Source organism: Cupressus sempervirens, chromosome 3 (assembly GCF_028749045.1).
Source record: "Cupressus sempervirens isolate cs-2001-9-10 chromosome 3, ASM2874904v1, whole genome shotgun sequence".
Lineage (NCBI taxonomy): Eukaryota > Viridiplantae > Streptophyta > Pinopsida > Cupressales > Cupressaceae > Cupressus > Cupressus sempervirens.
This window is the reverse complement of record NC_143120.1, coordinates 410,294,717-410,322,451: the sequence shown is the minus strand read 5'-3', so window position 1 is coordinate 410,322,451 and position 27,735 is coordinate 410,294,717. Positions and strand designations below refer to the sequence as shown.

Sequence of the window (27,735 nt, the reverse complement as noted above, 5' to 3'; positions counted from 1 at the left end):
GAATCACTTTCATCTAATGTTTTCATTCTATGACAACAAAGTTATGTTTGTGTTTCTTTCTCCTTGACATTTTTGTTTCCACTCCATAAGATCTCCAATCCCATAACTTTATGTTATTTTAATATGCATGAATTTTTCATCTGGAATGTGATCCGTTGCAGTAAACAAAGGATACCCACAAAACATGATGACCAAGTTCATTGAGAACAAAACTGAGCATGTGGCTACATATGATGAACTTGTAATGAAGGAATTGATGGTGTTGATCTTGATAATGTTGATAAACTCTAGATTGTTCTTCTTTGTAGAGAATAGTCTATGTTTTGGAGAATTGATTATAGTGATTACTATAGTCATAATATATGCATCAAGTGTTTTGATGTAATGGAATAAAAAAATTTCATTAGTAACAGATTAGGAGTAATGAGACATGGATAAATAACATAAATCAATAAAGATTTATGAGCTTCTAAATAATGACTGTTATTTTTCTTACTTGGAAAAATTGCATATGGCTTGCTATATGTAGAGTTGAAAATGTTGGTTGTCAGAATTTCTCATTTCTAATGTACTCCTAATATGTTCATATCACAACATGTTTTAACACAATTTCATTTGTGATAGAGAGACAAAAAAGAAGCAATGGAGAAGACATATAGGGGTGTTCAGAAGCAAGCACCTAGTAAAGTTTTAGTAGAGATTGAATTGCCCAAGCTACAAAAATAAACAGGGCTCAGAACATTTGACATAGTACAACATGTAGCTTTTTCATACAACATGAAAAACATGTCAATGGGAAGGAGTAATAGAAACACCAACTTTTCGCATGTGAATTCAACACCTCATAGTCAACCCTACTTTCCACATAGTATTCCCATCTCAACTAGAACAAGATTGAATAGATCAAGAGAACATAATAAAAAAGATGAAGCAAGTAAAGTATATGACTCCTTTTCTAGTACATCTAAACTCCATAAAAAAGAAAGGTCATATCGAGGTGTTAGGAAATGTTCAAACGGTCGCTATGTTGTACAAGTGTGGAATCCTATAAAACAAAAACAAGAATGGTTAGGAACATTTAATATCAAAGAGGAGGTTGCTATTGCATACGATATGGCTGCAATTTCCCTCAAAGGATACAAAGCAATTACAAGTATATTGCATTTGTATTCTAAGACACATCAGAAAGTATCTATGGCTTGCTAACAAATGATATTGGATTGACTAGTCAAATTGCCCGATCTACAATGGAAACTGAAAAAAGTGCTCCATTACCAATGGTCTCTGATACTTATCATTTTGATGATATAGTGGTAATTACCAAAAATCAAGTCTTTCCAACTATGATAGACATGAAATTGAAATTCCTTGAGAATTTGTATAGAAATCCAAAACAAGCTTTTCCAGTACAACATCAAATTGATACCATATATGGCACTAACACAAATAAAATGTGTTCTCCAAAAAGTGACAAAACATTTCAGTATCCAATCTTAGAATTAGCTTACAATAGCACATCTAGATTACCCAATTTTGGACTGGGTTATGAGAATATAAATTCCTCAAGTTCTATAAACTCGTACCCATTCCAACTATTCCAACCAAATCTTACCGCTGTGCACCTTGGTAATGAAAAGTGGATTTCAAAATATGTCGACATGGAGACAAACATACAAAACAATGGCAATAATCTCATCAAACAAAATGTTGATTCACTACTCAACAAACATGTTACTAAACCTAACAAGATGGACATGTATGGTGTCAACCACAACACATTTCACTTTCCCAAATGGTATAGAACATCGGAATATACAGACTTTGAATGTGCTGGTCAAAATGATAATAATGTCCCTGGGACTCACCATGCAATGGATGTTTCAAATACCATAGACATAGACAACTTGGAACAATATTATTATTGCTCAACAAAATAGTTTTCATATTGTACACTCTCTCTTTATGTTGCAATAGGACTACTCACTGCCAATGTAACACTATTTCATATAATATTGTAAACACTGAAAAAGAGAAAAGCTAAATGTAATACATTTTTCATTTGAAAACTTTTATCTTCGTGTGCAATAGTAAAATGTCTAAAGTATTTGAAAAAAAAAGTGTTGTCTTTTGTGTAGAAAATGATGCAAGCCCTGTAAAAAATAGTTATATAATGTTAAGAAGGCACTTTTCAATGACTTTTGATCCAAAATTTATATTTGATGATTACAGTTAGATATTTTTAGAATATTTAATTAGTATTGAACATAGATCAAGTGTTCTTGTATTTTGTAGAGTTGCAAGTCAAAATTGTGTCACACATTAGTAAAAAAAATTGTGACATAGTACAATGTTGGGTTTATGATAATTATGATAAAGCATAACTTTGTCTAATATCAAAGATAAAAATTGGGTTATAATCTCTAATTTACTCTTGAAATCTATAAATTGAAAGACAAAAACCATGATTTAAAAAAAAAAATAACAACAATTTAAATTTTCATAAATGCAGGTTGGTTAGTGATTGTTCTCTTTAGTCAACATTAACACTTGTTGACCATTGATTGAGATCCTCAAAATTTTGATAGCGTTACTTCTTTCACAAACAGTTGCAAATAACCAAATTACTCAAACCTACAATACTTCATAGTGAGAATCACAACAATCAAATAAATTCACATTAGTCCACGAAAAAATCAAACAAACTCTAATTGATATTTCTAAAAATAATGAAAATGGACCAAAATGAATGCAAATCTCATTTAAAAACAAGTAACATTGACCAAATTCTTGAACAACATGACTTATACAAGTTGCATGATTTCTATTACAATGTTGGTGATTACCTATTTGATACATTTGAATATTTACTCAAATTTCAATACAAATCAATTGAAATATGTAATTGGGATCATAGATTTCTTCATGAACTCCCTCACAAATAACAATGAGGAGGCAAGAAATTCATATAACTAGGAATTACATCCTCAATCTTTGAAAGAACTCCACAATGTAGACAATGTAAACACTTACGTAGGGTGTGACTTTGTGCAAAAACAATCAATCAAACACAAGAACAAGGCTTATGGGGAGATATATTTTGTATATACTGGCTATCAAAGTGGTTCAAGATTTGTAATTGTGTTTGGTCTATGAGTAGTGGGAAATGATATCTAGACTTCAATCAAGGACTAGATTCTATTCCATACAATATCCTATTCCATGATGCAAATCCACTGTGCAGTCATTTTGAACCATTAATAAACATTATTGCCAAAAAATGTACTCATACAAGCATGAACATGCATAATCTTAAAAAAATGATAAGGGGCAATAATGGTAAAAAAATTACACTACTTTAAAAAAACAAAAAAACAAATTATATGACCAATAGTGTAACATACAATTCAACAATAGAACACAGCAATAAGCCAATGAAAAAGATTTGCTTGCAATGAAAAAATTAATTACGACAAATAAAATAAACATATATCAAAGTCAACTTAACAATGACAAGATAATTAAATGTAAACTACAAAAAGAATCATCGATAACAATGAGTACAAAAATATTGTCAAAAATAAGAATTGTAACATCAATAGACAATTATATAGCTAAAATAGAAGATACACCAAGACATGCATGCTCGGTCTGTCAACAATTAAACTTTAAGAAAAATATGACAAAAAATTAAGATAACACAAAATGATGAACAATACAATGCAACTAAATCTAGCTCTGCATTTTCCAATAACAACATATGTAAAATGTGCAAGATTGCATTGAAGGAAAAAAAAATTCCAAAATTTGTTGTCCCTACCAATATTAGGAAGAATGATCCAATAAACAATGTGCAAACTTTAACACAACTAGAGGAACATTTGGTGTCATTACAAATTGCATTTGCTCAAATATGGGAACTAGGGTACAAAAAATCACAAATTGGTTTGACTGGTTCAATCATAAATGTTCCTGTCAATATTGACATTATTCAAAATGCTCTACCATTATTAGTATCAAACACTTCAACAATCGTTGTGTCTCTTAAATGATGCTTGCAATATAAAAATGCTTTTCAAAAGGGCATGTTACAACCACATATTATAATGCAAGTATTACTTGATTTGAGTAAGACAACACTTTACAAAATGGAAAACATACAAATAAATGATAATTGGTCTAAAACATTAGACATGCACAAAAATGATGATAACATTGACGATATGAGTCCAAATGATTCAAAATCACAAAGTGAAACAAAAATTGACAATCCTAGCAACACAATACTACATGGGTACACAGATTCGAGGAGTATCCACCATATGGGGAACAAAATTATTGAAATCGCTCCTACCCAAGACTCTTATCCGGTTGGAATTTTCAAAGACAAATATGTAGAGGAGATGAATTTTCCAACACTTTTCTTTGGTGAACCAAGAGATTTTGACATTATGCATAACTTCAATTATCAAAAAATTGCACAATGGGAGCTACTACATCATCATCAAAATTGTGCACTACATACAACAAATCTACTTTTCAAAACAATAAAAATATATTTACAACAAGTTTTGTCAACAATGTGGGTTCGAATTAGAAAAGGACAACTAAAAGGAAGGAAGTTGCTTGCAAAGGATGTCAAACATAAACCTAACTTAGAAAAAATATTAAAATCTAATATTGAATATATTGATTTCAAAAGAATCAGAATATCCCCTGACTATATGAATCAATTGAAAAAAATGTGTTTGCAATGATACGTCAACTTGGACCTCCTACATTTTTTCTCACTTTCACTAGTGCTGAACAAAAATGGAATCCTCTAATGACAACTCTTCGGTATTTACACAAATTGCATCAAGAACGACTACAAGAAAATGAGATGCCTGAATGCATGGACATTGACAATGACCTATCAGTCCGAAAGGATCCAATTACATGTACAAGATATTATTGACATAGGATTAATGCATTAAGAAAGCTAATACCCAAAGACAATTTTTTCTTTGGAAAAGTGAGAGATTATTTTTTAGTCATAGACTTCCAAAATAGGGGGAATGAACTCGACCACATGCTTATTTGGGTTGAAAATGCACTGATTTATGGGAGAGAAAGCAATAAGGGGATTATACACTTTGCCAACAACCACATAACATGCAATATTGACAATTTACAACCACATTTGTTCTTCTACACAAGCACCACCATACAAAACAATGCAAGAAATCAAGGAAAATAAAATGCAGATTTAATTTTCCCATTCCTCCACTACTATATACTATGATTTTAGACTCACTCTCTGATAACAAAACCGCAATTATAACCAATGCTTCAAATATTACTACATTTTTGGAAAATAAAAAAATATGACAATTCCTTCACATTTGAAATGCTCTTAGAGGAACTACAGACAACAGAAAGAGACTACATTCTCTCTATAAGGTCAATATTGGACAAAGCCACTCTTTTCCTTGAAAGGAAACTTTCACAAATATGGAATAATAGTTTTTGTGAAAAAATCATTGAGCTATGGAGTGTCATTATAGATGCTCAGTTTGTGTTGAATGCATACACTGTGGCAATGTGTTGCAGTTCATACATGGCAAAGGTTGACAAGTCTATGACACGTGCATTCGAAAGAATAAGAGATGACCACTAGAGAGAAAACATAGATGCAATAAGAATGATATGCCAATTGGGAAATGCTTTGTTAAACTTGCAACAAATGTTAGCTCAAGAAGTTGGGCATTTAGCTCTATCACTTCCCCTGAACAAAATTTCACAGAGATGTATTTTTGTCGATACAAGACCAAATGATGAACATATCTTTATACTAAAATCACCTGCACAACTAAATCAAGAACAAAATGAATTAGAAAATGTACTCGCAAAATCCATAATAGAATATTACAAAACCTGACCACAAAATATTGACAACACATGTTTAGCTGAGTTTGTTTTAGAATATAACGAAAAAGGAATTCATTATAAAAATGAGCAAAAATGGAGTATAATACACTTTATCAATTACAACAAACATAAAGATGCAAAAAACTATTGTAGAGAGAGACTGCTACTTTTTGTACCATTTAGAGGAAATGAAACTCATTTGAAAGAAAATTTTAATTCTTGGGAATCAACTTTTACATATCACGAGGCAACAATAACAAAAAACCATTCAAAATTCTTCTACAAGATCAATAATGCATGGGGTGACATTGATCAAGAGGCCAATGAGATCAACATGCAAATATTAGATAACAATGATAATAATGAAACAATGAAGACAAATAACATAGAGGACGAATGTGACATTCAAAATGACATTGTAGGAACAACGTATAACAAAGCACTAAACACAATATATTCTGGATTTGAAATAGCAAAGCACCCATCAATACTTGACAATGTCGAATACTTCAAAATTAGACAAATGCTAAACAAGGAACAACAAATGATAGTAAAAGACATTGTTATAAAGAAAACTAAAGATAACAAAACTCCACTTAACCTATTTCTAACAGGAGGTGCGGGACCCTGTAAGATCTTTACAACAAAAGCCATATATCAAGCCCTATTATGCATGTACAACAATAATATAGACAATGACCCTGATAAAACAAAAGGAATAGTTACAACATATACAGGGAAAGCAACATACAATATTGGCAGTGTGACTATACATTGAAAATTCCATATTCCCTTTGACAAATCATAATTCCTACCCCTTAATAGTGACCCACTTGACAAAATGTCAAAACATTACAATCAACTTAGAGCTATTTTGATTGATGAGATATCATTAGTAGGGTCAACTTTCTTGCGCTACATAGATAAACGTCTATAAGAAATTATGCATACACCAACTGCTTATTTTGGAAACCTAGACACAATCTTCTGCGGTGACCTATATCAAGCTCAACTAGTTTTGGATGCTAATGTATTCAAAGATAGGCCTACAGATAAAGCTTTAATACCTCACAACTTTTGGAAAGTCAACGTCAAATGTTACACTCTACAAATGACAATGTGTCAAAAAGATGAAACCTTTGTTCAAATTCTAAATAGAGTTCATACGGCAATTCAAACAATAGATGATATAAATTATTTGAATCAAAACTACCTACGAACAATTCCAAATGATCCAACACTCCCTTTTCTCTTCTATAGGAGAAATGATGTAGATGTTGACAACAACAAAATGCCAGCAATGATGTCTGGAAATGTCATTGTTCTAAATGCCATAGATGAATATGAGGAGAACATAGATGGAATATGACTCTATCCCTACACAACAACTCTACCAACTGAAATAAAATTAAAACCAAATATGCTTATAGAGTTATATTCAGGAAATTACAATACTAGCGATGGTTTAGTCAATGACTCTAATGGTATCTTCAAACATTACACAAAATATGAGATGTTAGATATTTTATGGATTACATTCAATGATCCTAATATTAGATACCAACAAAAAATAAAATGCATCTTACTACAACCAATCTATTACAAAAGATTGGATTCCTATTGTACATATTGCTAAACCAATACAAAAAATATCAACGAATTAGGAAAATAACTATCAGAAAACAATTCCCTATACAACTAGCATATGCATGCACAATTCACAGATCACAAGGACTAACAATGGAAACATTAACACTTGATCCAACAAATATAAGGCAGCATGAAATAACATAGAAAACATTATCACATACAAAAACAATGGAAAATCTATTTCTTGTAAAACCTCTATTGCCAAAACATTTTAGAGTAAAGCCAAAAATAAATACAGAAATGGAACACTTGTAATCAGATGTACAATGGAAACTTGACAATCAAGCTACATGCCAACAATCCATAATACATATGATCTTGTGCACATTAAATACAAGAAGTTTAGACACTCATATAAATGATATACAAAATGACAATAAAATTATGTTAGCTGACATCATATGCTTACAAGAAGTACGTAATCCATCCCAACACAATATCTTATTTCTAGAGTACAATACTCATTTCATCAACAAAATTCATGGGATAATGACACTCATACTAAATACAATCATGCTACATAGAACATCACACCACATTTCAAAATATATAGAGGCATTAACAATAACTATATCAAAATCAACCAATTATTTCAATGTATGCAATATCTATGTGAGGCCAAATACTCCCTTCAAAGAATTTAACAATGCCCTGGATGAAATCACAAGCACAATCGATCCAAAAACAATCACCTATATTGCTGGAGATTTTAACATTGACATGACATCAACAAACAAAAACACAACATACCTAAAAAAAATGCAAAACCTTCACTTTGACTTCATCCTCAATGATAATCACACCATGAATAAACCACTCATTGATCACATCTAGTCTAATACAACATCAAATATATGTTTTGTCCATAAATCAGAAGCATATTGGTTAGACCATTTTACAACATTTTTACAATTACATTTACAAATATGATAATAGCTTCATACACTGACACTCGCGTTAATAGATTACAAAATAAACGTTTTAGAAATTCAAAATTATTCATATATTTAAACAATATACACTAACATTATCCACCATCTATTTGCAACTAAGTAACCATAGGAAACAATGGATGCAACAAAAAGAGCAGGAAAGGATTCAAAAGTAAGGCAAGAAAAATCAGCAAAATGGTAAAATATGTATACTTTAATGTATTATCTCAATGGTCATTTCTATATTAAACGAGCACCTAACAAAAATGCAATTGCAGGACAAAAGTCAAAAGTACTTTCCCCGTTACAATTGAACAACTAAATGCAAGAAAGGCAAAAACCACATTTGAAGGTGATGTCTTAGTAGTTTACAAAGTGAATCTTGACAAAATCAACAAAACATGTGAAGTGCTTAGGGCATATCTAATAGATTGCAAGGCAAAAATTACAATAAGTGTAATTGTCAATAACAACCTTCTACAAAAACATATCAAAAAATAGTACCAGGCATGGGTATCTCAATAATAGGCTTTGAGATTGCAGCTAAATCAGAATTCGACAGAGGTGATTGTGATTGTGTTCTTCTTCTGACAGAGACAAGCACAGTAGAAACAATCAATCACATATGCAATGAATACAATTTCATTCCAAGCACTACAATCAAAAGCCTCCTAACTAGCACAGGCAATTTCCCTATTGGAACAATAGGCGCATTAGTCATTGAGACACATAAAGAAGGCAACATCAACATTCTTCAAATAAAGGATGGTATGTTTGAGGAGGACAGAGCAGAGGTAAAAAATCGCCATATTACAATTACTCTTAAAACTATTGCAATGAGACATTTACATTGAACTACGTGTTTATTATCAAACATGAAAAAAATCTCATTTTGTATGGTTGTTGCAGTTAGAAATGCATTCCAATTTTCTCCATCACTATGGTTTGATGTAAGAACAATTGGCCAAAAATGAGATGCCAACACTACTTTTCAAGAATATTATTACAAAGAATGACAAAAAAGAAGACTTTGAACAGGAATATCAACATTCATCTGCAACTTAACTGATAAAATAACCATGCAGATGCTACAAGAAATACTTCAGAAGACCATTGAGGTAATGTTGGCTAATTTTGAAGACTTTAACATTCCTATACTATAATGTAAACATAACTAACAAACTGAACTTTGCCATAGGTTCATGGAGTATTGAAAATAACAAATCCATTCTATAGTCCATTCAGTGCTTTTTGTCCAAAATGCCAACAAAAATTTGAAGGTTATGGAGTACTAGATGAAGATTCTACCCACTGTTCTAGATGTAAGCAAGATGTCAACTATGTGCACGAGCTCCATCTGAAGACATTGCCAACTTCTGAAAATAAGCAACCAATCCGATGCTCTATTGAGGACTCATTGGTTGACCAATTAATTCCAACACTTCACAACACCAAGTACGAGGAACATATGGAAGACAAATAAAATATGGTGTTCACACTAAGATAATTCTTAGTTGAAGAAATTTTTACTTGACACAAGCCAATGCAATAATCAATGTTAATCAGGTCCCCACCAATCAACAAGGACAAAAGGTACACCACAAAATTTCATAGAGCAACCATATGAAAAAAAGATTTATTCATTAGTATTTAATATATCACACATAGATATCTAACTCAATTCTTCCCCTATTATTGCAGGCAAAAGAAGAATAATTATGCTCCACCTTTCCTCTCTCCAACAGTCTATGCTGGATAATGATATGTACATTGTAATAATAGAATGTAAAATAATGAAAATACATATGCATTCTACTATACTACTCCAAATATATAGAAATGCTTCAACTCAAAGAATGTAAATTAAATATAAAACCAAACATTAGTACATATAATCAATTATGGTTATTTTGTGAAACCAAAATAATGACAATGTTATTAGATGACAACATTACCTACTATAGCATTTTTTATCTTATCTTTATAATTGTTCACATAAACAATCAAATGTATGATACTTATACGTAACAATACATTACAAAATATGAAATGTTTCTAAACAATGTATTACATATCATGCATTGCAAAAAAAAAGACAAATTATCAAACAAATAAAACCATTCTAATATGAATTTATACTAAAATTATTACCACCACCCTATACTTCTACCATACTTCTACTAAAATTAGAACTACCATCCCTACCATCCCATGTACCATCAACAGAACTTTAGAACTACCATCCCATGTACCATCAACTGAACTAAAGGTAAAATATAAGTTCAAACCCTTGTTCTTAAGATTTGTCAACCCTTTGAACATTACATCAAAGCAAACAAAACGCAAATATTCAAGCCGTTAAAGCTTCGTGGCCGAACGCAGCTCAATTAACCTCGTGCACATTGTGATTGGGTAATAGCTCTTTACCTTCACGCTAGCGTTTTGGCCACATTTCAAACAATTAAACCCCTTCGGTTTAGACATTCTGGGAGCACGCTGTATGTACCCTCTGTAAAGACTCCCCTCGGTTAAGTAGGGTTTAGGGTTTAGGAATAGAGACCATTGCGAGTGTTCATTTAAATCAAATCCTCAAATGCTCTTCTGACATAAAAGCGTCGTGCAACAAAGAACAAGGTAGCGATGAGTGCATGAAACGAGCAAGCCTAAGTTTAAGATTGAGTTCGAGAGGAGGCAGTACCTTATTTTCTTTTCTGCCCAATTTTCGTAACAGGCTTTCAACAGCTTCGATCGGCCATATGCCGCCGGTTAGATTTGTTCGTTTTTATTTTCTTTCCTAACAAAAGTCTCTCTTATTATCTTTTCTGAATTACTATTCATCAATGGCAGGTGAAGGAAATGGCACAGGCAGGTGGAGAGAAAGAAGAAGATCCCGAGAAGAAGAAAAAAAAAGAGGACAAGGTGGTCCACATTCTTTTCCCACTTTGCATTTTTGATATTCCAGACTGGATTTATGCATATATCTTCGACTAATATAAATGTAATGGTTTTTACAAATTGATACTTTTCTGAAAACCTAATGTCCTCCCGGGGGCATTATCTTAAGTCTATTCGCTGTATGTGTTGATGAGATTGTACCCACTTCATTGCTTATTGCCTTTGGTGCGTTCAGTCGTTGTTGGGTTATGGTTGGCCTCGAGCTTTTAAGGGTAAGGGGATAGAAATCACAAATCCTAATTGTTTTTAGTTTTTAGTCTTTTGTTTTTAGTTCGCTTATCTTGAAATAAAAATTACAAAATCCGTAATGTTTCTCTCAAATTTTCACTTTTCTAAAAACTTAGCGTCCACTTGGGGGCATTATGATTGGTCTATTAGCTGTAATGTTCTGTGAGGTTGTACCAAGTTCACTATTTAGTTTCCATTAATCTATTCAATCGTTGATGAGTTTTTATTGGCACTAGAAACATTGATTGTTTACAATATGCCTATTGTGCATATTGCGCGAATCTTGAAACAAGCTGCAAACCCAGATTGTTTTTCTTTGCATAGACAATTCTACTTTTGAAAATAAAACAGTCCAGATTAACTAATTTAACGCGCCATGAGAAGATTCTTCCCTCAAAGAAAAAGGCACAAACAACAATTCTGCTTCTGAAAGTCAAACAGTCCAGGCTAACTAATCTAATGTGCTTCGGGAAGATTCTTCGCTCCAACTAGGCACATAGGCACAAACTGTAATGCAAGAGAGATTAACCTAAAACATGCAACTATGTTTACCGAGTAATATTTTCCCTCTTAAGAGTTTACAAATAGTAATGTAACAATAATGCGAAAGCAATGACACATGTATCAATGTGACTTGGAACATATATTACAAATCTCAAGGGTGTTATAACATAAAATTACATATATAACAAAATCCACTAAGTACGTTCATAAAATACAACTCTACATCATGTAGATGAATGATCAAGAATATCATCACATATGAGAATCCAAAATCCAACGGATACAATATCCAAATATATAAAGACTTTACATCCACTACACAAGTTGTAGGGTATGAGATACAAATCAAAGTATAAAGAACATATACAACAACTCATAATGGCATTATAATTAATACGTTGAAACAAGATACAAGAATAATGTGATAAAGATAGAACAATTCTACAAAGATGAACAAAATATTGCAACCATTACAAGCATCATCCAACACCATAATAGGACGTTGGAAACACTCTCAATGGTAAAAGTAACACTGCCCCCTGGCCTCATGAAACCCAAAGAAGGCCCACTCCCTCCGTGCTGAGGAGATAACAAACAAACTCTACTCAAATAATCAAGTCACAAAAACCAATCATATAAAGTAAGGATAATACACATTGTTCCAAAAGATTCTTCACTGCAAGAAGTAGGCACAATGTAGTGCCTCTCCCATTTGACTTTTGTAAGTCGTCCTGTTGGATGCGACCTTGATGATCTTTTGTTGTGATGGATCATGATTGTGACCCTGAGTGGTCGACACCGTTGTGGTGTTTAGATTTATGTTTCTCTATCAGTTGCGTTGATTATGCTTTTGATTGATCTTTGAGATTATGATGTGATTTTTGGTTCACTGAGGTTTGTGCCAGTGGTTACCAGGATCGATGTGGTATCATGAGGTTGTTCCGTGATTACCTTGAGATGTGTGCAGAGATTGCACTGTGTACTTTTTACCATGCTACACTGGACTAGGTTCCTATAGCAGTGGTTAGTCATGTTTATGATTGTGTTTTAAATGCCTTTTTAATGCAGAGTAATCAATCATTATTAAATGTGCAAGTAATTAAATGGATTGTTCTGTGAGATTATTGGGTTATGTGCTGCGAACATTTACCTTGTTACATTCTGATTAGAGAGATATTTGTTACTCATGTTATGTTTACATTTGAGATGATCTGAGGGTCAAATGTTACTCTTTGATTCCAGTATCATAGATATTAGACTACTATGATGTTCAGTTAATCATATTGCATGATGATGCCATTTTGAGATGACAGTCTGTTTTATGATGTTATCTGATTATCTGGTATTTGGACATACCTCTGATTATGTTATGTGATGGATTTAATGCTATGGTTATTTACTTCATTCCTGCATTGCTATGCCTTTTGCGAACGTGAGTGATGTAAATAGATTATTTTAATATAATTAAATAAATGGTTAAATTAGGTATATAATGCATTTATTGCTTCGGCTATGTTATTATATGCAATTGCACTTGATCGTGTTGTTTAGTGTGCAGGATTTATATCCCTGGCAGTGGCACATGGAGTTAGTGATTCAGCCGTTCATATTTTACCAATGTCGTCCTTGTATGGTCGACGTATCCTTAATTAAATGTTTAATTTAAACCTTTCGGTGATTATTAAATCCGAACTCACTTGCATTATGTGATTAGACCAGTAAGCGTGTCTGTGCATTTAGAGTTTCGCTTTGTCGCGAAAGTTGTTCAGGAGATTTATGTGTTTTTGAGTTTTCGGGCTTCTTAATTGATTTATTTTATATTTTTGGCAGCTTTGCCATAGATGAATTCCTATTTATAGGAATAGCCTGTTTTCGTTTGGGTCGATTCGGGGTTTAACTAGATTGGCTAGTTAAATGCCCTAATCGATTATTCACCCAAAAAGTGAATAAGTATCCAAAAAGGAATTTAATTCCTCATTTCTCACTTTCAAATTGGAAAGTTGGAGAGTAAAACCCAAAATCCTCTTCATGAGGATTTACTGTTTTGTTCGTTGTGGGAGCTACGGGCGTGGGATCGTCGCGAGGTTGGGCTCGTTGGATCCAGCTCGGGGAAATTTTGGATTGCCGCGATTTTCAGCTACTTCTGCGAGATATTTATTTTACGGTTCAGATTCCCGTTTTGCCCGTTTGGCTGTGAGGTAGGGCTTTCCTGTTTTATTGTTTCTGCTTCGTTTCTGCTTCTGTTTTTGGTAGCCGTTTGTTTGGAGGCTGAGAACTAGTGTTCCCCTCTGTTTTTGTATGCTAGTTCTACCCGGTTGGGCGGGTATGAACATTTCTTTGTTTGTTGGGATGAGGGTTTGGAGTTTTGCACCGTTATGCTGGCCGTTTTTGCATACGGTGTCCGATTTCATTTATTTTTGGATTTTTGGGGTTTTTGAACCCAAAGGCCAAATGGGTTTTAATTTTGAAATTTTTCCAAAATTTGGGATTTTTACCTCGTTTTGCGTGCCGCCCTGTTTTCTCGGGTTTTCTTGGCACAATGTGGGTCATGGACTTGGATGATCTGTTTGGATATCAGTCAGACCACTTTTGCACTTTTATGTTGCATTGAGATGCGTGTTGCATCCGTACTCCCGACATTGTGTTCGGTTGAGTGATTTTATTCCTATTATGGTTTTCTTTTGGACCTTTGCCTTGTTTCATGGACATTGGGATTCGTGTAGAATCCATACTCTCGGATTGAGGCCAGTTGAGTAAGTTCATATCTTTTGGTCTTGTTACATCATTGGGATTCGTGTAGAATCCATACTCACGGATTGAGGCCGGTTGAGTGATTTTATGATGTACGATTTTATTGGCTTTGGGATTCATGTAGAATCCGTCCTTCTCGTGTTGTTTTCGGTTGGGTGTTTTCTTTGCATTGTGTTCTCATTCCTGTCCTTGTGTTATGATCTTCGTGATGGTGGTGCGCCACACACGAGTACGTACGCGTACATTTGTTGGTTGACTTGTGAAGCCTGATCTTCCGTGGATTTGCTGGAAGTTATGATCATTGGGGTTGGGATGGGAGTATGCATGCCCACGGGCACTTGTCGTAGGATGAGCATGGGTAGGGTAGGGTAGCATATGGAGGGGGCTTCTATCTTGTAACCTGGTGACTACTTCCCGGTTGGCAGAGGAAGTTTTATATAAGTGATAATTAAATTAAAACTTTGGGTGGTAATAAATACAAGATAATTAAAATGTGTGGGTTGTGCGCCTTCCGTCGTGAAGAGTAGCTGCCCTAGGTTGTGCGCCTTCTGTTGAGAAGAGTAGCTGCCTATACTAGCTTGGGCTTGTCGATGCCAAGCGACTCTCCATGATGTCAGCCCCTACTTAGTAGCCTATTGAGTGTCTGACTAGGACCTGTACTCCTTGCATTGTCTTAGGTTCTTGGTTGCAACCATCATATTGTCTGGCGTGAGTTTTAGCCATGGATGTTGTGTTTTATGTGTGTTTGTGGTTGGATCATTATCTCCATCAGCACAGCGGGTGTGGACCTACGGGTGCCACGTGGTTGGGAGGCGTAGCTACCTTCACCACTGCTAGGGATCGGTGTACAGAGACGATCTTTTGTCCTAGTGCGACCGTTGCTGGATGTCTTCACTTGGTACTTCGGGTTTCGGAGTATGCTTTCTTGTGATTTATGCTTTCATTGGGATGCTTGTTTATCATGTTTAGATGATGTTATTTTATTTTGCGCATTCCCTTATTATGATGTTTAGCATATGATTAGATGATGTGATTTTCTTTAGTAGTATATCTATTGCTTACTGCTGTTTACCATGTGATAGGTGATGTTATCTACTGCAGGATTATCTTATGCGTTATCACTAGCATGTTAGATTTTCTTATGCTGTTATTATGCATGTTTTAGTAGTGACGTCCCTATTACGACAGTACCGACGATTTGGTCGGTGGCTTGGGATGTTACGGGCGGGGGATGGCTAGGACCCACGATGGTCTTATGATGCTATTGACGGTTGGGAGGAACCGCGCACTTATTTGGTTGTTTGGTTCTGAAATGTATTTTGTTCGTTGCAATGTTTATTTTAGTATGTGCTTTGCTTTTATGTTTTAGATGGTTAGATGTTTCTCTTTCCTTGCTGTTAGTGCTCTCGAGTGTTCATTCCTCGATTTACGTGGATCCGGTACTCCCCGATGTGGAGGTTTCCTTGTTTGTTTAGCTTTTTGTTTGTGTTTTGTGTCGCGCTGATTTGTTTCCTCGCGCGAGACTGTTTCTTCCTCGCGCGAAAGAATACACTTCCCGCGTGAGAATGTAGATCTTCGCGCGGCGCGTAGGGAATCCTCGCGCGAAGCCAAATAGTCCTCGCGCGAAGTGCGAACTTTCTTGCGCGAAGCAGTGAGAGATCTCGCGCGAAACTCGAGACCAGTTTTCTCTCTCGCGCGAGAAATAGGGGCTATCTAGGCTTGTCGGATGAAAGTTCGGAAGTTGGTTTTGGACACCCTTTTGGTTTTTACACCTTCCTGGTTCAAAACAGATTTCCTAGAGGTTTAAAATATATCGTTTAAGTTAATTCCTTATACTTAAGATATATTTTAATATATGCGACAAATCGTTTGAGATAGGTTTCAGACCTCTCGGAGATAAGTTATGGATTCTAGGATATTTCAGGGCTTCAGAAATCCATACTTAGCCAATTTTTAGGGCTTCAGGATTTCAGGCTTAGCCAAATTATAGGATTTTGCATATTACCCCAGCTTGGTGTTTTGTTGATGAGTGGTTGTTTCTTGTGCCCTCATCATGTGCGTTGTCTTTGTTGGCTTTGTTTGTGTGTGTTAGTTTGGTAGTGGCGTTCAGAGATTCGTTGGTTGCCGGGATTGTGTTGAAGTCTTCCGTTGCGATCTTTGTGATCCCTGTATGATGTTGTCTTGTGCATTCATACTTGTAAAAAAAAAAATATCTTGGCTTGATTTGAATCCTTGTTTCCAAGGATCTCCGGGTGGGGCATTACACACAAACAATGTGGCATTGACAGTTTACTTGGTCATGATCTTGAAACTTAAGGTGCATGAATTTGAGTAATATGTATAAGAGTAATGTGAAAAATGCCTCTTGTGTAAACAAGGGAAATCTCCCATGTCCAGTAGGCATGCATGCTAATGTGATGTCCTCTTTTGGGATTACCCTATATTTTGTCTTAGAATCACAAGAACAATAAAAGCAAGGAACACAATATGGCTAGAGATGTAACTTCATTGAAAGAATGTAAGAGCAAGATAGGTCCTGTAATCATGTTAGACAATTATTGAAAAATCAATTCATAAAATTAATCATTACTACTAGGGTTAACTAACATAGATTCACAATCATTTTAATCATATAATATATATGATTCATTATTTCGGTTCGTCCATAATGGGACTTGGATAAGGTGATACCATAGGCTGCTGAAGTGATCTTCACGCTAGGCCTAAGAGCAGATATACCATCCCTCTTGGCCTTGTGCGGCCTTTTGTCATCCATCCTTCATGAGGTGGTGTACCTAGTGAGGAAGCCTATACCTACCCTCCCTATTCCTGGCACCTTGGTAATGGGTCTTCGATAAGGAGACATGATAGGGTGCCTTGCTATGACTCTGATACAATACTGAATGGACAACAAATATTGTTGATCATTATTAAGAGAAGGTAATACAGTTAGCATCAATTCAGTTAAGTCAAGCAAGTGAAATTTTTTTTTTGGGCAATAATATTTTAAGAAGCGAGTAAAGAATGTTGAGGAGCAACGACAAGGTTATGATAGCAATGGAGGGAGCTTTTGACTGACCATATACTAAGTCAAATACGGTGATAGGAGTGTCTAAGACTCCAAGTAAGATGCAGTGAATACTTAAGGAAAAGGAGCGATTAATGTTGCTTAAGTACATAGACCATTTATTTTAATGCTTTTGGTTTTCACTTGTGTCAAGTTTTTGAATCAATGTTTTGGACCACACTCTGTGATCCATCATCAAGATAACATAGTAAGAGAGCTCAAGAAGAAAAGTGTGATCTGAAACGTTGATTCAAAAACTTGACACAATTAAAAACCAGAAGCACTAAAATAAATCAAAATGGATTGTGGAAAACTGATATTCTTAACATCAACCATTGATTATCAAGTAATGATTATGAGCAGCAATTGCCATTAATTGTTTATATACAACGAACAACAAAGAAGTGACTTGTTTAACAAAAAAAAGTGCGATAGTATAAAATTAACAAATCATTAGTGAACAGGATGTGACTTTTTGATTCCAAGAGGCATAACTGTTTGGAAGCAAGGGTATAAAAGAAATTTCAATCACCATCCAAAAGGCATGGAAGCAAATTGGTATCTGGAATCATTAAAGAAAAGGAATATATCTAGCATTAGATTAAGATGTCACAGTGGAAGTAATCAAAAGGGTGACCAATTCTGATTGCTGACAAATAGTGAATCCTGTCAGTAATATGGGAATTATACCAGATTGATACTGATTTGCATTACATATATTTAATATTGTTATAACGATTCAAAACATACTCTATAATAATTATAGCAGTATTTCAGATTAAGATACACACAGGTCATGTTGTTTTTCTTTATGCATATATGATATACTTTTATATATACTTTATAATTAGTATACTCATACCCTGTTTCCTAAAATCATTCACTAATACAATTAAGAGGATAGGCTGGTTTTGCCAGGGAGAGATGGAGCAATACCTTGCAATGTACTTCCAAGATGGGATAAGGACATATGTCACAAATCCTTGAGAGAGATGTCCCAGGACAGGTATGCATATGCCAAGACTTGTAGATTGGTTTCCAAGTGCCCTAATGTTAAGTAATTTTCATTCCTTCTTAAGGTTATTGAGTAGGAGAGCAATAGAAAACTTGGGACTGAGTATCCTAATTATTGGTATTATGGATCTTAAATTGTTTCTTACGCTGAACTTAATTTCATGACATAGCAAATTATAAAAATCCTTAGATTTGGTCAAATTCTCAGCAGAGGACATCACATGCCCGAATCAATCCTTCTGGTAGGCCCGAGGACAGATATACCCCTCTTTGTCTGATGTGGCCTTATGCCATCCATCTTTCATAAGATAGTGTACCTAGTGAGGAAGCTTGTATCTGCATTCGCTATTCATGCTGCCTTATTCACCTTGAGGTTCCTATGATTGAGATTCCTTTGAATCCATTTTAATAATTAACCATTGTATATGTTGGAGGGGAAACTACAATAGGGTGCCCAAAGCATCCCTCCCATCTAAGCCCAAGGACAAGATACACCTTGCTCCTTATATATCCTTTCTCACCTACAGAAGATCGTTCCCTTGGGAGAACAGATAAATGAAGAACCTAAACTGATTAGCATTTCACACAATTTTTTTTATGTTAGATAATATCTTAATCATGTATACACTATTCATATATCTCATGCATGCCACAATCGACAAGAATGCTATGGCCTGCAAAAAATAGAAATCTTCAATCTGATTGATCTGTGTCTGATTGCTGATATCCTGGGTATTGATCTGCTCTTTATGAGTGCTGATTGCTAATTGAACTGGTTTCCTTGCAGCCCCTTCTCCAAATGAAGTTCCTCCTTATATAGTCGTCTAAGATGACAAATATACACCTTTTATTTCCTCTTCTTTAAACAAGGTATCTTCTATAAAATAATTGCTGACTTATACTTCAATTAGTACTATTTAAGAATACCACTTCTTACTACCTGCCTTGGCTAGGGCACCTTCAAATCTGCCTATGCCTTGGCAATGTATATATATGTCAGCTATGATAGCCTACTTGTTGAAAAGCTTGTACTTCACTTGTCCCCTCCACCAAGACACTATTGTAGAGAGGAGGGAAGAAAAATCCATCCTTATGTAGAGATTCATTTGGGGATGCTGGTGGAGGTTGATTTTCTAGTGGAACTTGATATCGTGGCGTCTCCACGGGACCATTTGTTGAAGTAGGCAGGAACTTCTAATTAGCTTGTATCGACATGCAATCATGATAATCAAGGGAGGGAACTTGAAATCGTCGGACACTAATGCTTGATCATATCTTGGTGCAGATACTAGCTCATACGCCATAGGAGGAGGATTCTTAGGTGCAGTAGTGTTTCTCACTTCTCCCTTGAAAATATCAGCATTTCTATGAAATTCCTTACATTGTAACTCATAATGTTGATTTTTCTCATGCAATCTACACCATCCAGATAGTGTCACTTCTGCAAAGAAAACTTTATCAGTTGGTCAATTCTTAGAAGATGGAGGATCATCTTTAATTCCCTTGATTATTATTACGATATCCAAAATTATCGTCTTGATGACCTTGATTATTGCTTTGATATCCTTGATTACTTTCTTGATATCCATGATTATGTCCTTGATTCTTATTGTGATGAAGGGGAGGATTCCCTTGATAACATCAGTTGTTAGCTTGATATGATTGATAATTCCTCCGTGCATTTAGTAATTGGTGATTTTGATTCCTGAGGCAAGTAACCTTAGTGGACAACTTTATCACTCGTTCAATCAACTATTTCATTTCATCTTTTTCCTCGTGTCCTTGTAGAAGTTGTGTTTTGAAAATTAATAGGTTGTGTGAGCATTGCTTGTGACATAGGAACTCCAGGATGCAATACCAATTGGTTAGGAGGTGTAGGAACAAGATTTATAGTTGAAACATAATTCAACATTCCTTGATTCAACGTATTTGCATTTCCAAAGTAATTGGGTACTCTATTCGCAGTTGCAGGTGATTGCAAACTAACTCTCTCAACCTCGACATATGCTTGAATCAAAGTTGTAGGAGCCTGATGAGTTTTCTAAACAAACATGGACGTGAAACAAGCTAGGGCTGCATAGTAGATATGTCATGCTGCATCATCACCTGTGCGTTAAGGATTTCACAATCTTGAATAAGCCCTCTGAATTCGGTTATTGGAAGTATTGATTAGTCGATGGGATGCCTTTAATTTTATGGGCCCTACGTCGATGCCTTTAATTTAATCAAGAAAGGGAAGAAAGGGAAAGGGAAAGGGAAATGTTCCTTGACCCTGGACATTCTTGTCTTTTTATCTCGATGAACTACCTATACAATTTAGTAGGGGTGATAGTGATAGGCAATCTAAACTTCTTGAGGAAAGAATCCTTCAATTCTTGCCAAGTTTGTATTGAATTCACAAGTAAATTGATATACTAGTAAAAAGCTTCCTTGCCCAATGAATAAGCTAACAATTTGTCCTCTTCTTGCAAATTTCGGTTCTAGAGAGCATCCTTAAAAACTTTAATGTGTTCACTAGCAGGACGATTGATATCATTCACAAAGAATTTAGAACAAAAGTGTTTAGGAACTTTTTGCATATCGTGGTAGGCGACAAATGTTACAACGGGCAATGCATTTTAGGGACGCCATCATTGGGCCATCGATAGAACTGGTTGTTGGTATGTGCAACAACTTGTATAGGTATTTTCACAAATAGTTGTTGTATTTGTGTAGCACCTTGTAGAACTCCTTGAGTCGATCCATGTTGATGCTGAGGTGGTAGAGTTTTGAATATTCTTGTAAGATCGGCTATACTTGGTGAATTCTGACTTGTAGATGCTTCTGTCTTGTCTTGTCTAGGCTCTGGAGCAAAGTTCATCTTTTGTAGTTCTTTCGCCCTTGGAGTAGATCTTATGATTCTTTGATGTACCTCAGGTGATAATTAATTAATGCACTCCAGTTTGTGAAACTTCTTCCAAAACTTTCTAACAATGTGAAAGTCCTCCTTCTAGTGCTAGATTCTATTGATGCATGTTTTATGACCCACTAAATAGTAGAACTAAATACCAAAATAACTTAACCTCTCTTGAACAAAATACCAAAATTCTTCTATGATTTGCTCATGGGAAGCATGACTCAGATTGATTTCTGTGACATGATACTCATTTGGAGTGATCTGATCCTTAGTCTTATTGATTGTAGGAGTTGCTATTTGCAGAATCCTAGACCCTTATTCTCCCTTGACAACCTTAGTGAACCTTTTCGCTTTCCCCTTTTCCTTGGATTGGTTGACACGATCCAAAATTGTTGCAATTCAACTACTGTGTCAACCTCCTTTTCTTGACTCTTCTGAATCTATTTCTTAAGCCATTCTAGAATAGGTATACTGTGATCTTCGTAGATTACCAGTAGTTCTTTCCCTTGCACTACTCGAATGTTGATCTCCTCTTTACCTTCTAGACTATCCACTGTCACTTCAAAAGCTACAACCTTTACAATTAGAGTCTCTGTTGCTGCTACAAGAGCTTCTTATGTTTCTGGAACATCCTCAACTTCTATCATTTCTCACTCCAAGATACCAACTACTTTCCTCTGTAGCTATATCTTTATCTTTAACTTTCCCTTGTGCAGATTTTTCATAGGCATTTATTCTCAATTCGTCCTATACTGGCCTTGTCAAATCTTCTTCTTGCTCAAATCTCCTTATACTTGTTGCTACTTCTTGCCTCTCAAAATTTTCTATCTCTTGTACACTAGGAATGTGACTTGGCGAAGAGGGAACATCTCCTGACTTTTGCTTCTTCTACTGAGGCTCTCTTGGATGTCTGGCCTACTTCTTTGCTACCTTTCTTGAGCTACCTCTTTCCCTTTCCCATGTTCTACATTTTCCGATAGAGTTTCCCTTTCTTCAATACTCCCTTCAGATATTTGCTTGGGTCATTCATCCCTAAGTGGTCAGTGGCCAATCAATTGATATACAAATCCATTTTTGGCATAAGTAGTTTGCTGAGATTGTGTTCAATCTATCACTTAGTGAAATCCAGGACTGTCTTCGACAATATGTTAAGATCCATGACCTCCTTTGCCATCCGCATGGATGAATTGCACTTTCCAGATGAATCCCTTTTGCACTACATTTGGGTCCTCCATTTGATCAGGAACTTGGAATATGTTGCATACTCTAAACATGTTTGATGATAATGCTCATCCACAACATTTGCCCAAAAATCCTAGAGGTGAACTTTATGTTGGTACTTTGATCTTGCTACCGATTTGATCTTGTTGGAGGGATCAAAATTAGATCTTTTCGGATAAAGTGGAAGATGAATGAAGTGGAGTTCATACGATGATCTCTCTGCTTCCTTCACATATGTGCACATCTCAGTTTTTCCTGCTACAGAAATTGGGAATTTCAATCCAAGATTTTTCTTCCCCTTCTGATTCTTGTCATAAACTGTGAGTTGTCGAGTAAGCTCCAACAAGACCATCTTATGCATTGGGTACCTCAGAAGCTAGTATGGCTTTAAAGAAAATCTTCGAACTCGGATGTATGAAAAGGTGGGTAACTAGATGAACTAGATTCCATAATCGTCTACCAACTTCATTGCTCCCATAATCTCATATGAAGCCTCTTTTGTAGGGTCTTGACTATGTGCATGCCAAAGACATCATTAACTCTCACATAACCATCCCTGGAATATAACTACAATTGTGGGTAGTATTCATGATTTTTCAGGTGTTGGGTTCCGCTCCTAATCGGTTCTTTGCATCTTAGTCCATCATACTTCATCCTTCGTGCTAGCATATAAATGATGTATGAGCTCATATAAATTTTTTTGTGTGCTCCAAATTTATCAGTTGTTCATTTAGGTTATCACTAATCAGTCCAACCCAATCTATCTTGTCCTCTTCTCCTGTCACTTGCTCAATGAAGTACCACATCCCAATTTCAAATTTATAGGAATGAGGCATCCCAAAGATGCAATTGAGTATCATGATCATGTCACTATACTCTTGTTGCAAGTCAAGCCATACCAACTCCTTGAGAATCTTGGAATGATGGGACCTATTCTTTTTCAACCATTTCTTATTAATGATTTTTTCACAAAATTGAATTCCAACAGTGTAGACTCTAAGTGCCCACTCCTATGTTTTTGTCACCATCCTCTACGATGCAGTAAAGGGGGCGACCATTCAAGTGAGATCAGTCTTCCTAACTATTATTTCATTTCTTAATATCCTAAATGAAGTGATTATGCAATAAGATGGGTCAGACTTCTTACAAGGTGATTCCCTTCGTAGGGTTGGTCTTTCGCATATATTTCATTGGCTTTGGTTACTAAATCTGCAAATTATTTCAACCGTAGGCAGGTCATGGCAGCCAGATTATGATTTTAAAAATTTACCTTATCTTATGCCTTACTATGATGAGTATTAGATTTTGTTTTGAATCAAAGTCAATGCAAACTAATTATAAGGATAAGCATGAGACAACCATGTCATCAAAGTCAGGCTCTTTATTGGTGGCTGAGACCCCTCCAAAACAATACTCAATGCTCTTTTACCAAGTTTTTTCATGTAGTTCTCAGTTCTAGTGTTAATTTTGGACCTCAAATTGTGGTTTTGTTTTTGCCTGGTAGGGTATAACATGGTGTTAAGTGCATCTGGAATTATGAGGGATGCATTTACAGTCATTTTGATAGTCCAAACTCTTTTACATCGATGTTTAGAAGGATTCTAATTTAATTTTTCAGTAGTCATGGGCTTAGTTACTGATTCGGTTGCAGTCCAGATGCAGATGTGAGAATTGGGTGCATGATTTTTTTTTTGGGGGGAGGGTTGCAGATGTGTTTGGATACGTTTATATAAATATATTATGTATAACAATATATGCAAAGAAATGCAAGAAATATACAAATTGAAATCATTTGATAGTAAGGTACTTTACCAATTCAAATTCAAATTAAAACAAGTTATAACTAATAACTAAATATTCAATAAGATTATAAACCGTATAATATACGTCTATGTTCATGATTCCAATGCAAGTCAGAAAATCATCAGAAATACAAAATCAAAATATAGTTCATGATTCAATGTTCATCAATCCGAATCAGAACTCATCGATTCGCAAAAAAATCCTTTTTTTTAACTTCTCCAATTGATGCTATCAACATCATAATCCGTGAATGTAGTAAGATCTCAAATCGTTGCACTCAAGGTTGCACACTCAGGTTCTCATTCCTAAAACTTGGCTGTCCCATCATTGTAGTGATCCACCTTGCATGTCAAAAGACACAAGTTGGTATGATTGTAAACCAGGTCTTCAACTTTTTTTTGAGCTCAACAGGTTACACTTCACTAAGTGGATAAAGGAGTATGTACTCCAATTTTGTTCAACAACATAAGACCTTGCAACTTGGACAATGTTCAAAAAACAAAAGCAAAATATAAAAATGAAAAGCAATTTAAAGAATTGTAGATACAAGCGGTAAGCAAAAAACAAAAAAAGTTACTTTTGAGAGGATTTTGATTGCAAGAGGTTGTCACATTGGTCCTTTATTGCAATTGGACTAAGTTTTGCTCTTGAAGCAAATAAGCTAAATTCCGGCCTTAACTTTTTATGAATGTCATCATCTGGGAAGGGTCTTTCAAAAGCTTTGTAGCACCTGGCAACTTCTTCATCCACATATGGTGCTATTCTATTTGGCATAGCAAGTACTTCCTCGCTATAGTACCTTGTAGATAAGGCATATGCAAGGAGGTACAATGGGGTATATTTTCCCAGTGATGATGAATGATTGTTTCAAGCTGATTGCGTAAGACTTAACATAGGGTAGGGTCATTCTTATGTGTTTGTATATAAAGTTTTACCTTCTCTACCGTTGTGTTCATGCCATCATAGACATCATCCCCTCAAACAAGGTTGATCTATATTAGTAAAGTGGAGCATAGTATGAAAGGGTTTGTGAAATCTAATACAAATTGCGCATGACCTCGCCAATTATCATCCAAAATCAATGCCTTGACCTTTTTTGCCCTCTTTCAACTTGAAGCCTTCCATGTACTCCACTGGCTTCAAATAACAATTTGGCTTAATAGCCCTTGCACCTTGACAAGTCATCTTGTAACAATAGTATGAGATGCAAATCGGGTTTCAATCACCTAAGTAAGTTAACAATATGTCAATAAATATTCATCAAAGTTATGTTGAGTTTGGTAATTGAACATGACATAAATTTTTTTCAAATTGAATAAATAAATTAAATTTAGTAATTACAATTTACCTTCAACAGCTCCAATTTGGATAATGATCTGAATATCGGTTGTGACATGTGATGGTTCCTCACAAACGTTTGTATTTCCTCCCCCTCTTGGTAAATTTGCTTCACCCTATCTATTTGAGTGCCAATTTGTTGCACAACCAAGTTTAGGGAGTGTACGGTGCATGGTGTCCAAAAAATATGGTTTACTGGCCCTCAACCAAAACAATTGCACCCCTACAGTTTTTGGCATTCTTTGTATGCACCTGGACTACATTCTCACTACCCACCATCTCTATGGCCTCAATGAGAATTTTGGAAATGAGCTGTGAATCTTTCACTTCCCTTCACAGTTAATCGTCTTCAGAAACATTGCCCCTTGGGGTGACACTGCAATGACATTGATCAATGACCGATTTTTTGCATCTTCACATCCAACAGAAACACCTGAAGTTTTCCAATAATTTCTAATTGGTTGAATAGCTTTCTTTACACAAGCCTTATTTTTATGAATTGAAGTCATCAATTGAATTTTGTAGGAATTGATACATATTGGATGCTGTTTCTAAGCTTTATAGTGCACTTTTTGTGTGTTAAAATGGATGAGGGTTGAGACCATTTTACCTATTTATTCAACTAAACAGTTTTTTAACTTGCGTGTTAAAGTGGACAAGTGTTGAGACCATTTTACCTGTTTATATAACTAGAGTAAAAATTTAGTTAACAGTGGTCAATGCTTTAGAGTATGTATATCGTTTCTTCTGTCAAATCTTATATTTTTTTTCCCTCTAGGGCCATTATTATTTGCCTACTTCTTTATTTATTCATTGCAGGCTTCAAAAGGGACGCATCTGTGCCTTTGAAGCCCATGTCCCCCTTCCGCATGGCTTTTTGGGGGACATGAGATGTGTGGGGACATACTCCTGCTGCCCCCAACTTACCAAATTGCTGAAAATGCCTTGGAAATGGGAGGGACGCTGGGACATCTGAGATGTCTTTCAACTGTCCCGGCGTTAGCCAAGTGCCCCTCATGAATGCCAAATGTTTTGTCAATAAAAGTTGTGGAAAAGTGTTTAAAAAATAAAAATAAACTGATTGGTTCTAAAGTGGTGAGGGATAATTTTTCGCATCAGGGGGCTGCAGTCTGCTTGACTCAATGTGTGCCAAACAGGTTTCTATTCTTCTCTTCTACATTTAAAATATTATGTTTTTTTAATTTTATAAATATAAAAAAAGCTCAATGTTTAAAATAAACCTTTTTTTCATTTGAAATAAAAATTGTTACATGTGACTGGTTTTCGAAACTATGTCATCAAAAAATAAATTAGATAAGAAAAATCGAAAAGCTAATAAAAAAACTGATATCTTTATTTAAATGACAATCTCACACACACAGAGAGACATTTAAAAAAAATAACTTTATCACCTTCTTTGTGTCATCCCCAAAAATGGCACTTGGACTGAATCAAGCTTCCCTGCTGTC

General features: G+C 35.1%; 1 protein-coding gene across 1 annotated transcript in view; it reads left to right on the top strand.

Moving 5' to 3' along the window:
* The first annotated feature begins 10,794 nt into the window (after nucleotides 1–10,794).
* TWN2 (valyl-tRNA synthetase / valine-tRNA ligase (VALRS)) overlaps nucleotides 10,795–27,735 on the top strand; it is a 98,301-nt gene continuing 81,360 nt past the window's right edge. Inside the window, exons 1-2 of the mRNA XM_089820086.1 lie at nucleotides 10,795–11,254; nucleotides 11,337–11,408. Of these exons, the coding sequence (XP_089676212.1) occupies nucleotides 11,138–11,254; nucleotides 11,337–11,408 (189 nt within the window). The 5' untranslated portion in view covers nucleotides 10,795–11,137. The remainder of the gene's footprint in view (nucleotides 11,255–11,336; nucleotides 11,409–27,735) is intronic.